This window comes from Scylla paramamosain, chromosome 2 (genome assembly GCF_035594125.1).
Source record: "Scylla paramamosain isolate STU-SP2022 chromosome 2, ASM3559412v1, whole genome shotgun sequence".
Taxonomy (NCBI): Eukaryota; Metazoa; Arthropoda; class Malacostraca; order Decapoda; family Portunidae; genus Scylla; species Scylla paramamosain.
In genome coordinates, this window is record NC_087152.1 from 30,709,826 (window position 1) to 30,724,316 (window position 14,491).

At 42.5% G+C, this 14,491-nt stretch overlaps 1 protein-coding gene across 1 annotated transcript; it reads right to left on the reverse strand.

Moving 5' to 3' along the window:
- Window positions 1-1,343: 1,343 nt before the first annotated feature.
- On the reverse strand, window positions 1,344-5,457 carry LOC135106824 (pro-resilin-like). Its single transcript, XM_064016172.1, has 4 exons — window positions 5,422-5,457; window positions 4,293-4,481; window positions 3,249-3,410; window positions 1,344-2,338 (listed from the first exon to the last, which is right to left on the reverse strand). Exons 1-4 carry the CDS (start codon window positions 5,431-5,433, stop codon window positions 2,282-2,284), a joined length of 420 nt encoding a protein of 139 aa, XP_063872242.1. The 5' UTR covers window positions 5,434-5,457; the 3' UTR covers window positions 1,344-2,281.
- Between the last annotated feature and the right edge of the window lie 9,034 nt (window positions 5,458-14,491).

The following is a 14,491-nucleotide window of genomic DNA, read 5'->3' on the forward strand; positions in this document are numbered from 1 at the left end:
AATATGAACACCAGAACTGCACAGATGAAGTCTGACCAGCGCCAGCTGTAACTTAATTATTATTTTGGATACCTATGTTTTGAACACTCCTAAAAATTAATCCTAATACCCAACTTGCTTTACTTCTGGCTTCTATGCATTGTTTTCTCAGACACAGATCAGAGGTAACTAACTCCAGAATCTTTTTTGTTCTTTGACAAAACGCACTTGCTCCCGACCTTCTTGTGTCGCCTCTGTGTGTTTATTTGCTGCAGTGCATTTAAATCAATCGGTTAATCAATCACACCCCGTGGCGACAAAAAGGTAAAATGCTACCGAACCTGTTCCTTATAAACACTGAACACGAAAAACAAAAAAATATTTGGCAACCTTAAGAATCTGTCCACGATTTCAGTGTCATACAGTAGATGAAGTGTATCAAGCTCCCGCATTCACTCACATTGCCTATTCCGTTCTTGCTTCAATTTCATCCCTTCATGTGCTGACAACCTCTTTGTCAAACCTGACCGCTAAGATTCCCAACAGATTAGAACACTTGACATTGGGGAAAAACATGAAACACTTGAGAGTGAGTGTGTCAAGTAGGAATAAGTGAATAAATGAGTCTGTGGAAGTGAGAGGGAATGAGAGAGTGAATGAAAATTAAAGGAGATTAGTGAATAGAAATGAGAACTGAGTGAGTTGTAGCGGGTGAGTGAGTGGGAGTGAGTAACGGGTGAGTGAGTGGGAGTGAGTTGTGCTTGTCAGTGGCGAGAATGAGTGGAAGTGCGGTACGTTAACTGATTATTGACCGCGACTGTAGAGTACCTATAGTAGCATGGGTATTGTGCTGCTCTCCTGTCCCTGGGAAGTTAGGGGACATCCCGGCGAGAGTCAAGCGCCAAAGAGACTGAGATAAGCACTGTGGCTGTGGTGATGATCCACTCTTAACCCTTTATTGTTCATTCCGAGATTAATACAGAGGCAAGGATCTAAATGACTTATTCGACTTGTTCCTTACCTTCGATGACATTTCCAAATTTAACACACACACACACACACACACACACACACACACACACACACACACACACACACACACACACACACACACACACACACACACACACACACACACACACACACACACACACACACGACGACCCCCTCCTCACACCCACTACATCCCTCACCATGCTCCCTAACACACACACCACCACATACCAGACGCTTCTCACACTTCAGGAATTCCCTCCACTCCACAGCCTCCCAACATCCATTCCAGCCTCTGTAACACATCTTGAAACCTTAAACACTCCACTCCTTCACTCGGTAACACAATACGGGTCATGGAAACGAGAGCACAGTGTTTCATTCCTTTTATTATGAAACTACTTATCTCACAAAATATAATAATAGTAATAATAATAATATAAATACTTTAAGAATAATCATTGTAATGAGCGCAGCCGTTATCAACTGGGAGAGTTTGGGAGAGCAGTAGAGAGACTTGAGTGAGAGAGAGAGAGAGAGAGAGAGAGAGAGAGAGAGAGAGAGAGAGAGAGAGAGAGAGAGAGAGAGGGAAGGTTGGTAAAAGAGGGAGAGGGAGAGGGAGAGAGAGACAGGCCTAGACACCTCTCACAAAAGGCACAGGTGTGTTAGAGAGAGAGAGAGAGAGAGAGAGAGAGAGAGAGAGAGAGAGAGAGAGAGAGTATAATTATCACTAAACGAGATTCCACGAGAATTAAAGGGACGCAACAAGACAGATAAATCTTTTTAACGTCCTTCTGTCTGGGCCTCCGCCGCTGGGTGGGGGCCGTGCAAGGGCCCCCACGTGTGGGGGGCGCTGGGGAGGCGAGGAGGGGGAGGGAGAGGCGTTGGCAAAGGTTGGCGAGGACGTACGAAAGTGAGAGTTAAGGTGGACTTCGAAAGGAAGGAGAGAAAGTAAAAGATAATACATGAGGTTGTAAGAGAGAAAGAGAGAAGTTATGAAGAGACAGTAAAAGAGTGAATGAATGAAAAAAAAAAAGGAATGTAGGGAATGAAGGAAGGAGAGGTAGTAGGTTTTGTGGAATGAGAGGAGATCAGGAAGTGTAAAGAGGGAGATGTGAGGAGAGGAAGAGAGGATAAAGTATAGGAGGTTATGAAGGAAGAGTGAATGAGAGAAAAGGGAGTGAAGATGAGGAATGGAAGAGGGAGAGGGAGTAGGCTGTGTGGACTGAGAGAGGAAGAGGAAGAGTAGAGAAAGAGAGAGAAGGTGACCAGAGAACGAGAAGAGGAGGTGTAATGTAGGAGTGAATCTCTACTCGTAGGTGACCACAGCGTTGAAGCCTCCGCCGTTATCGAAGAACTTGACCACCTGTTGGGAGGGAGAGAGGAAGGGCAAGGTGAAACTTAATTAAATGGCCAAACCTCACGAACCCTACACGCTTCATTACCTTCCCCCCTTATCTCCTGTTCATACTTTGCTATCTCTCTTTTTTTTTATCTCTGTTCTTAAAGATTTATGTTTGAATTCCTTTCCTGGTTCGGTAGTGGAATGCAATAGTAGTAGTAGTAGTAGTAGTAGTAGTAGTAGTAGTAGTAGTAGTAGTAGTAGTAGTAGTAGTAATAGTAGTAGTAGTAGTAGTAGTAGTAGTAGTAGTAGTAGTAGTAAAGAAGAAAAGGACCTGTCATTACATAAACTGATTCCCTTCTCTTTTACAAATCTACTTTTAAGAACTACCTTTCTTCTTAAAAACCTTTGCATTCGGTTATTCTTCTATAAGTATATGAAATGCAAAGATAGTAACATTAGTAGTAGTAGTAGTAGTAGTAGTAGTAGTAGTAGTAGTAGTAGTCGTAGTAGCTGCAGCAACAACAGCAGCAGCAGCACCAGTAGCAGTAGTGGTGGAAGTAGCAGTAGTAGTAGTAGTAGTAGTAGTAGTAGTAGTAATAGTAATAGTAGTAGTAGGAATAGTAGTTGTAGTAGTAGTAGTAATAGTAGCAATAGTAATAGTAGTAGTAGTAGTAATAGTAGTAGTAGTAGTAGTAGTAGTAGTAGTAGTAGTAGTAGTAGTAGTAGAACGAAAAAAAAAGTAAATGATATCTCTTCATAATCTTTCGACTTTTCACCTTTTGTCTTTTTTCTGTGTACGTGAAAAAAACAGACATAGAAGTAGTAGTAGTAGTAGTAGTAGTAGTAGTAGTAGTAGTAGTAGGAGTAGTAGTAGTAGTAGTAGCAGCAGCAGCAGCAGCAGCAGGAGACTTAGCGGCAGTTAGGGCCTCACCTGGGTGCGTCCGTCAGGCAGCAGGACGCGGTACTCCCCCTGGGTGGTCTGGCCGTCGCTGTTCTCCACGTGGCTGAACGTGTTGCCGCTGTCTGTGTCCTGCACGTCCCACTGGAAGTCGTAGGGCATGCCGGCCATCGCGGTGGTGCCGGAGGTGGAGGGCTGCGGCGGCCGGGAGAAGAGGAGGAGAAAGAGAATGAGGAGGGTTTAGTAATGCTGTACAAGAACGAAGTGGCCACATGCTAATTCACGACTATGTTCATGTAGATGACGTGTTGAGAGAGAGAGAGAGAGAGAGAGAGAGAGAGAGAGAGTGTGTGTGTGTGTGTGTGTGTGTGTGTGTGTGTGTGTGTGTGTGTGTGTGTGTGTGTGTGTCTCGATGTAATTGTCTGTCCTTCTACATTATCTATCTGTCTGCCTATCTGTTTATTGAGGTATCTATATTTTCTATTCTATGTATTTATCTCTATCTATATCTATATATCTATCTATCTATCTATCTATTTATTTATTTATTTATCTATCTATCTATCTATCTATCTATCTATCTATCATTCTATCTATCTATCTATCTATCTATCTATCTATCTATCTATCTATATATATATATATATATATATATATATATATATATATATATATATATATATATATATATATATATATATATATATATATATATATATATATTATTATATCAGCTTATCCATCCATCTATACATCTAACAGTGGATTACAAAAGACAACAAACATCAACAGACACTTACGTACGAGTATATCCTTCCTAAGATGCTAGTTAGACTTTTCTCCTCTCACTCTAAACAGAACTACCTATCTATTGAATCATCCATTAACATCAATATACTTTATCTACTTAACTTCCTATTTACATACCTACATTCCTACCTAAATATTTATCTGTCCATCTGGCCATCTGTTTACTTGTCTGTCTGTCTACCTCCCTGTCTGTTCCTCTCTCCGTGTATCTGTCCTCTTTTCTACCTGCCCACTATTCAAACCAGGTCATCCTCTCTCTGTACTCACGGGCGTCACCACTCTGGGCACCAGGTTCTGTGGCTGTGCCTCGAGGGGGGGCCCATACTCCAGCGAGGGGTTATCAATGCTCTGTACGGGGGTCTCGTACAGAGAGGAGGGTGCTGCAGGGGGCTCGTAGTTGTACTGTGGGGCCGCCATCACCGCTGCCGCCATCACCACCACCACCGCCATCATTACCTGTGTGTCAGTAGCTTTGTTAATTCATCTGTGTTACTGTCATTGTTATTGTTTTTACCTGCTGTTCTTCACTATTTTTTACGTGTATTTCATTGTCACTTGTCACTGTTGTTATCACCATTCCCATTACTGTTTTTTTACTTATTCTTACCTGTGTCTCATAATGACTGTTATCATTATTATTATCACCATTGGCATTATTATTATTTTAGCTGTCTTTTTTTTTAACTTATTCTTACCTGTTTTCATTATTATTGTTATTATTATTATCATCACCAGTGCCATTTTTTTTTTTTTCCTCTTTTATAAGTATTCCACTGTCACTGTTATCACCATCATCATCATCATCAGTGCCATTATTGTTTTTTACCTATCATTTTTTTTTTTTTTTGGGGGGGGGTATATTTTATCTCTTTCATTTTCACTGTTGAATAATCACTATCATTATCACTGTCATTACCAGTATCTGTATCATTGTCACTATCATGATGTGCTCAATCACCACCATTACTGCATCATCATGATTACCATATACCAGAACTGTCATCACTGCCACCACCATCATCACCATCATTTGACACTCTACCTACCTATCATCACCATCATTAGAGACCACCTACCTGTCATCACCACCACCATCACCACCACCATCACCATCATTAGAGACCACTTACCTATCATCACCATCACCACCACCATCACCAACATGATTGCCACTATCACTTACCTTACTCACCACCATCATCACCACCACCACCACCACCACCACAACTATCATCATCAGCATCACTCACTCTCACTTTCACTCAGTCATTCACTCTTTTCACTTCATTACCACAATTTAGTCGAGGTTCCAGAGAGAGAGAGAGAGAGAGAGAGAGAGAGAGAGAGAGAGAGAGAGAGAGAGAGAGAGAGAGAGTGAGAGCACGGACGCACGCACCTTAAAAGCCATGTTGAGTGTGAGAGTCAGAACAAGACTGATACTCCACGCGTTTCTGTTCTCTCTCTTATACCCACAACCCGTCCTTCTCTCCCTCCCTCCTTCCCTCCTCGCCTTCCCTCCTCCACCCCTCCCTACCCTTTCTCTCCTTTCCTCTCCTCCCATCCCTTCCATGCCTGCCCTTCTCCCTTCTTCCTTTCTTACCTTTTCTCCTCTATTTTTCATCCTTATTCATCTTCTTTTTTGTATTGTCTTTTTATTTATTTTTTTTCGTCCATAATTCTCTTCTTAACTTCTTCGTCATAATTTCACGTTTCTGACTGAAGGTAGTGTAGATTATTAGTCAGTATTTTCATAAGTCACCAGGTCTCTTCTTTCTTCTTCCCTTTCCTTTTATTATTTTCTATCTTTCCTTCTGTCTTTCTTGTTATCTCCTGCCACCTTTTTCCCATGATTTTTTTTTTTTTAGTTTCATCTCTCATCTTTCCTTTCTTCCTTCTCATTCGCTAGAATTTTTCTACTGTTTCTTATTCTGTCTTCCTTCCTCCTCATGTTTCCTTCCTTTTTTTCCTTCTTTCTTTCCTTCATCCATCTTTCTGTCCTGCTTTACCTTCTTTCCTCTTTTCTATTTTCCTTCCTTTCTCTCTTCACTTATTCTCTGTTACATCATATTTTGAATTACATAAGTGTGTGTGTGTGTGTGTGTGTGTGTGTGTGTGTGTGTGTGTGTGTGTGTGTGTGTGTGTGTGTGTGTGTGTATCTGTGTGTGCGTACCCTTCCGATATGCATTCGTTCATGAAAAATCCTTCACTATTGCACTGAGTCTGAAATATCTATGTGTTTCAAGGTTACTATATATTTGTATACTATATGTGTGGTCAAGTACGTGAAAGTTTACAGGCATGTGTGTGCATCTATCAGAAAGAAAAATGTGTGTGTGTGTGTGTGTGTGTGTGTGTGTGTGTGTGTGTGTGTGTGTGTGTGTGTGTGTGTGTGTGTACCTGCTGATTGCAACACACCTGTCCTCTTAGAGCTTCAAATTTCCTCATCTTGTTCCCTTGACACACACACACACACACACACACACACACACACACACACACACACACACACACACACACACACACACACACACACACACACACACACACTTACCTATTTCTATTCTCTCTCTCTCTCTCTCTCTCTCTCTCTCTCTCTCTCTCTCTCTCTCTCTCTCTCTCTCTCTCTCTCTCTCTCTCTCTCTCTCGTTAAACGTGTGTGTGTAACTAAGACTGTATTTTCATTCCATCTTTCCTTTCTTTCTCCTTTTTCCTTCTTCAGTCCTTTGTTTTCTCTCTCTCTCTCTCTCTCTCTCTCTCTCTCTCTCTCTCTCTCTCTCTCTCTCTCTCTCTCTCTCTCTCTCTCTCTCTCTCTCTCTCTCTCTCTCTCTCTCTTGTGCTTCTTGTCTGTGTGTGTATTATAAAAAGATAAAACCAGAGTCGTGTTGCCCCATCTTCTTTTAATGCTTTGGCAGGATCGTTTTTTCAATATTTTTTTCCCCCTCCGTGGCAAATTACAACAATTTCCTCCACCAACAGGCTTCCTCTCCCACAAAATCATTACCTTCAGCTGAAAAACTTAATTTCTGAATGTCTTTCCTCTTTATCTTTCTTTTTTAAACTCCCCACAGCGGGTGTTTGGTATGAGTGTTGCTGCCATGGACTGTAGGTAAAAGTGGATTAAGACGTGTGTGTGTGTGTGTGTGTGTGTGTGTGTGTGTGTGTGTGTGTTTATAACTGTTAACGAAGCTTCGGAACATTACAAAATTCATGCTCTCTCTCTCTCTCTCTCTCTCTCTCTCTCTCTCTCTCTCTCTCTCTCTCTCTCTCTCTCTCTCTCTCTCTCTCTCTCTCTCCATTTACCTTTCAGTCTGCCGCAACCTTAAAGGGTGAACCACGTATGAAAAGATCAAAACAGACACTAAATAACAAAACATAATCTAAACTCACCACCCACTCCTGCAAAAATCTTTCTAAAAAAAATGCCAAACTTCTTTCGTCAACACCTTCTCATACTATGGTAGCCTTTTGAACTTAGTACTATTCTGACTACACTTACTCTTTTTCTTTTCTTTATACTCTTTCGCAAATCTGTCTTCTACCTTACCTATTTTTTTTTTCCCGTGATCTATTGAGGAAGGGTGTAAACTTTCCAATCCTCTCTTCGTAGGTAGGTCAGGCGGTGTCCTTAAGCTACGTAGGTAAACTAAACGCTGATTTCCCCTCGTGCTCTCCACTTTACCCTTCTTACGTGACCTCCAGACGAGAAAAATGCATGTTTCGTATACTAAGAGAGAGAGAGAGAGAGAGAGAGAGAGAGAGAGAGAGAGAGAGAGAGAGAGCAGGAGGGGGGTGAGAATAGTGGACGAAGAAGGAAAATAGTAAGCATGAAGAGAACGTGAAAGATAACTAAGAAAAATGTAACAAGGGAAAGTGGAGGAAAAGAGATAAAGAAAAATTCGAACCAAAAAAAAAAAACGAGGAAAGAAAGAAAAAAGAAGAATTCGGCAACAAAAGGAACAAACACAATGAGAGAGAGAGAGAGAGAGAGAGAGAGAGAGAGAGGAGAGAGAGAGAGAGAGAGGAGAGAGAGAGAGAGAGAGAGAGAGAGAAGTCTTTTAAAGCTGAAAACATAAATAAGTTTGCTGGTGTTTTTCTTTTCTTGCAGCGAGCCTTTTTAATGGAGCCGCTGTGATGAGTCGTTTTGTCATGAGGCGTAGTTACAGTGATGATGATGATAATGATGATGATGATGATGATGATGATGATGTGGAGGAGGAGGAGGCGGAGGAGGAGGCAGAGGAGCAGGAGAAGGAGGAGGAGGAGAAGGAGGAGGGAGGGAGGAAGAGCAGGAGGAGGAGGATGAGAAAGAAAAAAAGATGATGAAAATAAGAATAAGGTGAAGAAGAAAAAAAAAAAAAGAAAAAAAGTGAAAAAAGAAAAAGAAGAAAAAAAAGAATCAAAGGAAGAAAAGAAAGAAAAAAAATAGTAAAAAAGAAAGAAAAAAAAAAAGAAGCAGCAGTCGTGGGGCGGTGGGATTACGCAGCAGTGTTCCAGGAGGGACGGAGGAACAGTGGTGGTTACGGCGGCCTGGATGAGGTGGCGAGGACAGGGTGGGCGAGGCTGGTGGGAGTCATGTACCCTCACCTCATCATTTGTCTGCAATCTGCGATCTAAGGAACCCGAAATTATATCTTAGCTATGAATTTCACTTATGCGACTTTCGTTTTTTTTTTTTTTTTTTTTTTTTTTTTTACATTTGTGGTTTATGCTTTTTTTTTGTGTGTAGTTTGGAACAGAACATTAGTATTTATGTTGTACTAAATGTTTCGTTTGATAGAACTCTCTCTCTCTCTCTCTCTCTCTCTCTCTCTCTCTCTCTCTCTCTCTCTCTCTCTCTCTCTCTCTCTCTCCTCTCTCTCTCTCTCTCTCTCTCTCTCTCTCTCTCTCTCTCTCTCTCTCTCTCTCTCTCATACAAAAGAATTTAGTCAAGCATAACAAAAAAAGCCGAAAAGAAAAAAAATCATTTAATTGATGCTTCCTTTCCTGAAATTGTCCACCTCACACGAAGATGGAAAACTAAAATCACGGATCTCGTAATGCATCACAACCATTCTCTAACTTCCTTTACTCATCAAGTCACGCCACCTCACACTACGTACAATGGAATACATGTTACGAGTTTCAGAGCGTACTTTTAAAATAGACAGTTATCATTACTGTTCTGTTGTACATCGATGCAATTTTCTTTCCAGTTTTCTTGGTGCGTTTTACTGGGACCGTATTCTAAACCGCTATGGGCCTTTCATAAGAAATATTTTGAGAGGCAGCGGAGATGACTTTGAGATTCTCTCTCTTGTTCTTGTTTAACTATCACTAGAATCATGAAAACATCCTTGAAAATCCTACTAACTTACAGTAAATTATGTTGAGAATAACCGAGATATGTCACCGAAATATTTGAGAATGTGACGGTTCCATTTCCGGGGATGCTGCGGAGAAAACGGAGGTTGAGAGAGCCTAGCGGGGAAAGGAAGACCTAGGAGAAGGTTTTCCCCGGTGAGGCAAGAATAGCCCGAGGGCGTGTAATAAGCGAACGCCGCCCGCCGTCTCTTCACGGGTGTAGGAAGGTCGTGGGTGACGTCATGAGAAGGCTGCGTCTGCATAGCGGCGCCCGAACCAGCATTTCCGCCCGCTCCCTAAGCCCCACTCCACCCCGGGAGGGCAGGAGGGTACAGAGCGAAGGCATGTAGCGGCCGCCCCTTCCATGTCTGCCCCGGCGGCCCTCCCTGCTGGTGCTGCTTCAGGCGGTGACTCGAGCATCCTGAGACCTCGAAGCACCGCCCTCCCACGACCCACTTGAAGCAGACCACGCCGAGGTCATGGTGCACCAGGCCATTTGCGGGGACTGGTTACTGGCCACGTGCGGGCGTTGTGTACAAAAGGCGCGTGTTGGTGTTGTGAACTGGACCGTGTACTGATGTAGCAAGGTAAAGCTGCTGTTTCGGAAGATACTCCCCTGTTTTCTTTCTTTTTCTTTCCTTATTCCTTTCCTTAGTTCTTTTTTTGTACCAGGCCTAACAAACTTGGGAATCGTTTGAACTACTCATTATGTATTACCAGTAATTGCAATAGATGTGACTGCAACGAATATAAGTCTGAATATGATTTCAATAAGTGTGACCATGAATATAAGGAAGTGTAAATGTGACTACAATGGATATAACTGCAAAGAATATTACAATAAATACGGCTGCAATAAATTTGACGATAATTATGACTGCCGAATACAACAATGAATATAACTGCAATAAATATGACAGTGATTGTGACCTTACTAAATATGACAATATATATATGACAGCAATACATAATTATGACAATAATAAATAAGACAACGAATATGACGGCAATAATAATAATAAGCTGCTGGTAATAATTATGGCAATGAATATGACAATATACAGATGACTGCAATAATCATGGCAATAAAAGTGACTATGGTAAATATGACAATAAATTACCACAATATCTATGACAACAAATATGGCTACAGTGAATATGACATACACACATACACGTAAGTACAGGCACGCGGGGTACACATTAACCTTGGCCAGTCCGACCCCCGTGTGCTGGTCGGTGGGTCAGCCATGTTCAGTGCCCCGGAAGACACAACGGCGTCCCTTGGGTTCTCCACAGCATTTCCCACAGTGGCTGCGGCTCTGCGTCCTTTCCTTCCACCTGTTTCCTCGTGCCATCCTGACCCACGCATCCTTCCGCCTTCCACCAGCAATCTCCTGGAATGTGGTGATGGTGATGATGATAGTAGCTGTGTTTCGTCAGGAGGCGTGGGCTGATAAATTTTATATGCTATTTATCTTCCCAAATTTACTCAGAATGTGGACGATTCCGATGAAAAGAAATACAAATCCTACAAAATCATACAAATCAAAAGGTTCGGTGGTAAAAATTATACGTAAAATATTGTAATCTAATAACTATAAATGCTGATACCAATGAAAACTAATCATGGTTTGTTACGGTTGTTTTACATCAGTAGTTTGGTAAATCTGATGTGGAATGGGTGAGAGGAAAGCTGTCTGAGAAAGGAGTACTATATATGATGTTCAGTGTTTCTATTGCAGGTCTTCATGAGAGAGTGCTATTTGTCTCATCTGATCAATTTGTTGGCATATTACTAATTTCAAGACTTCCGCACACACTGTTATCATATCCACTGGCAAGGGAAGTTCAGGTCTGCGTATTGTTGACGTTTACCTTACTGTTTAGAAGGTGTCAGGCTACAGTAGTGGAATTGTTACTTATAGATCACAGTAACAGCCAGTCACTTGAACACCTTTCCGCTGTGTTACACTAACGCCCTCTAAATGTAAAAGCAAACGTCAGCAACTCGCAGACCTAAGCTTTCCTTTGCCAGTGGATACGATGACAGTGTTTGCGGGACTCTTGAAAGAAAATGGTGAGTCTTTCAGGAAAACAACAGATTGATTAAATGAGGTGGATGACATTCTCTCTCAGGAAGACGAAATATAAATGTAAATGTTGTATGTGTACAAAAGACGCTATGACAAAACCTAGATACATAAACATTTTAGTGACTAAACCGAGAACTGTTTCCTCATGATAAGAATAGAATAAGATGCATAATATTTCTAGTAGGACTGGCACCAGACGCTCATACATATTATGTTTTATATGACTGAAACTAGACATGTTTCCCTCGTACAACTAAAAATATTTGTCTCTTGATAAGACTAAAATATACATTTCCTTAATAGGACCAGAAGTTGGTACATCTTCTAATAAGACAAAAACTAGTTACATTTTTCCCCCTTCGAAGCAAGTACACAAAAGGAGATGTCTGTCCACTGCAAGGAATAATTTATCAAAGCAAAGGGTTTATTTGTTTGGATGGCAATTTTTTTCGTTTTATCTTTCAATAGCCATTAAGACTAGAACAAGATGAATGCCCTCCTTCAGGGTGATGATGAGGCGTGTGATTAGTGCAAGAGGCGACTCATCAATATCCCGAGGATGTGTCTGGCTGTCTGCTCCTCCCGCGTGGAGGAGGAGCGGTGATTGAGGGCAAGGCAGCGCCACGTCATGAGGAACCAGGCACCGCCAGTCGTCCCGCCAAGGCTTGCTAGAAGCAGGTCAGAGCGTGGAGGTGCAGCCCCGCCACCTTGTACGGGAACCATATGAGGAGGTGTGTGTGTGTGTGTGTGTGTGTGTGTGTGTGTGTGTGTGTGTGTGTGTTAGGGAGGTGTTGTTGTCGGCGGCTAGTAATGGTCTCTACAAAATTAATCAGCAGCGCGTGGTGGCGGGATAAGCTGGTGTGGCGCCTGGCGGTGGTGTGTATCTCATTGATAACATCACTCAAATGGATTCTAGACAGGACACAGCTGTATCATGTGGAGGCAGATGCCGCACCCTGGTCATTAATCCCGCTTATAATACCCTGTCTGCGAGAGGTAAGCGAGGCCAGACTGGAGGGTGAAACAACAGATGCTAATCGAGGAAGCTGGTCTGTCTGGACTCCCCGTGTTAACATTGGGAGGTTTCATGCACCAAGAAGCGAGAGAAATAAGTACATATTTGAGAGTGTAGGACACGCACTTGCTATGAAACAACCTGACCCACAAAACAAAAAGAAAAATAATCGAAAAACTTATCCTTCTCTAATATTTAACGTTACCGAGAGGAAGCAATTGAAGTCATTAAAAAAAAAATGCTAAAGATAACAGTGAAGAAGACTCGCCAGCCATGAAGCAACGACAACCACTGAGCAGATACTAATCGGAGAAACTAATCGCTATAGACTCACGTGAGGGATCTTTAGCGTAGGCATAAAGCAACGAGGAAACAAAAAGGATCCCGAGAATTGAGGAGACGCACCAAAGGTATGAAGCAACTACAACAATGAAACACCAACAGATACAAATCAGACAAGGTGGTCGGCATGTTTAGTGGAGGATGGAGTCTCACAAAGCATGAAGCAACAGTTTTTGTGAGTCTGACCTTGACCCGTCCATGTATCACCGCCACTTGAAGTCACATCCACCTTACTTCCCTCCTGTGGTCGCAAGCCCTTTTAATGGGGACCGAGGAAAGAAGCAGGCAGGTAGAGAGAGAGAGAGAGAGAGAGAGAGAGAGAGAGAGAGAGAGAGAGAGAGAGAGAGAGAGAGAGAGAGAGTAGTGAATTAGTATTTTTATTATTTATGCTATCTAGTTATCAAGCTGTGTTGGACCCTCTCTCTCTCTCTCTCTCTCTCTCTCTCTCTCTCTCTCTCTCTCTCTCTCTCTCTCTCTCTCTCTCTCTCTCTCTCTCTCTCTCTCTCACACACACACACACACACACACACACACACACACACACACACACACACACACACACACACACCTTCGTTCACTCTCACTCTCAAAGGAATGTGAGGAAGCACCCCCCTACCCCCCGCGGCGAGGAAGAGGAGGAGGAGGAGTTAGAGCCCCCTAAAGGAAGGAAAGGACGCAGGATAGCAGGGAAGGAGAACTTGGTGGACGTAGGAGTGGAGAATGTAGGAAAGCAGGTATACTCTGAATAAAAAAAGTGCAAGGGTCGGAGGAGGAGGAGGAAAAACAGACGAAGGGGGAGAAGAAAGAACGTAAAGGCAAAGTAGGAAGAGAAAAATGAGAGGAGGAAAAACAACATAAAGAAAGAAGAGGACGAGAAGGAGGACGAGGAAGAGGAGGAGGAGGAGAAAGAACACCAAGGAACATAAAGAATCACAAAGGAAGAACAATGAGTATTTGTTGGTCCTAACGAGGATGCTTGTGTTAAGAAATTAGAGAACAAAGAGAAGAAAAAGAGAGGGGAGACGAAGTAGGAGGAAGAAAAGAACACAGAAGGCAAGGAGAAAAAAAGAGGAGAAGGAGGAGGGAAAGTGAAATGGGGGATAAAGAAAGGGACCTTCACCCACCTCTCCTTGAGCCTCCTCCCTTACCCTGAAGGTCACCTCTTAAGCCAGACCTCACTAGGGGCTACTCAACTCCTTATATGGACAACTCTGAAAGGTCTCATAAGGTTATCATAATGGTCAACACTTCTTATCTACTTACTTACTCTCACTCTCTCACTCTGTATCATTGGGCAGCCTCTTCACGCCATCTCTGCCCTCATCCTCTCTTCCTACTTACTCTCACTCTTTCACTCTGTATCATTGGGCAGCCTCTTCACGCCATCTCTGCCCTCATCCTCTCTTCCTTCGTAATAAGTTGCACTCTCACTTACCCTAATCTTACTCTTAAAGGTCTCATAAGGTTATGATAATGACCAACGCTTTTCTTTTTTTTTTTTCACTTACTCTCACTCTCTCGCTCTGTATCATTGAATCTTCACACCATCTACATCTTCCAACCCCATCTTCTTCGTAACAATTTCTACTCTTACTTCCACGTCTCCACCGTGACCTGTGACCCTTCTATGACCGCACCAAACGGAGAAGTCACTTCACTAGCCCCAGGAACCC

Excerpts from the sequence above, each read along its gene's own strand:
- LOC135106824 (XM_064016172.1), bottom strand. Across the intron at positions 3,411-4,292 it reads TGCCCAGAGTGGTGACGCCC|CCCTCCACCTCCGGCACCAC; the intron begins GTGAGTACAGAG and ends CGGCCGCCGCAG. Across the intron at positions 2,339-3,248 it reads TGCCTGACGGACGCACCCAG|GTGGTCAAGTTCTTCGATAA; the intron begins GTGAGGCCCTAA and ends CCCTCCCAACAG.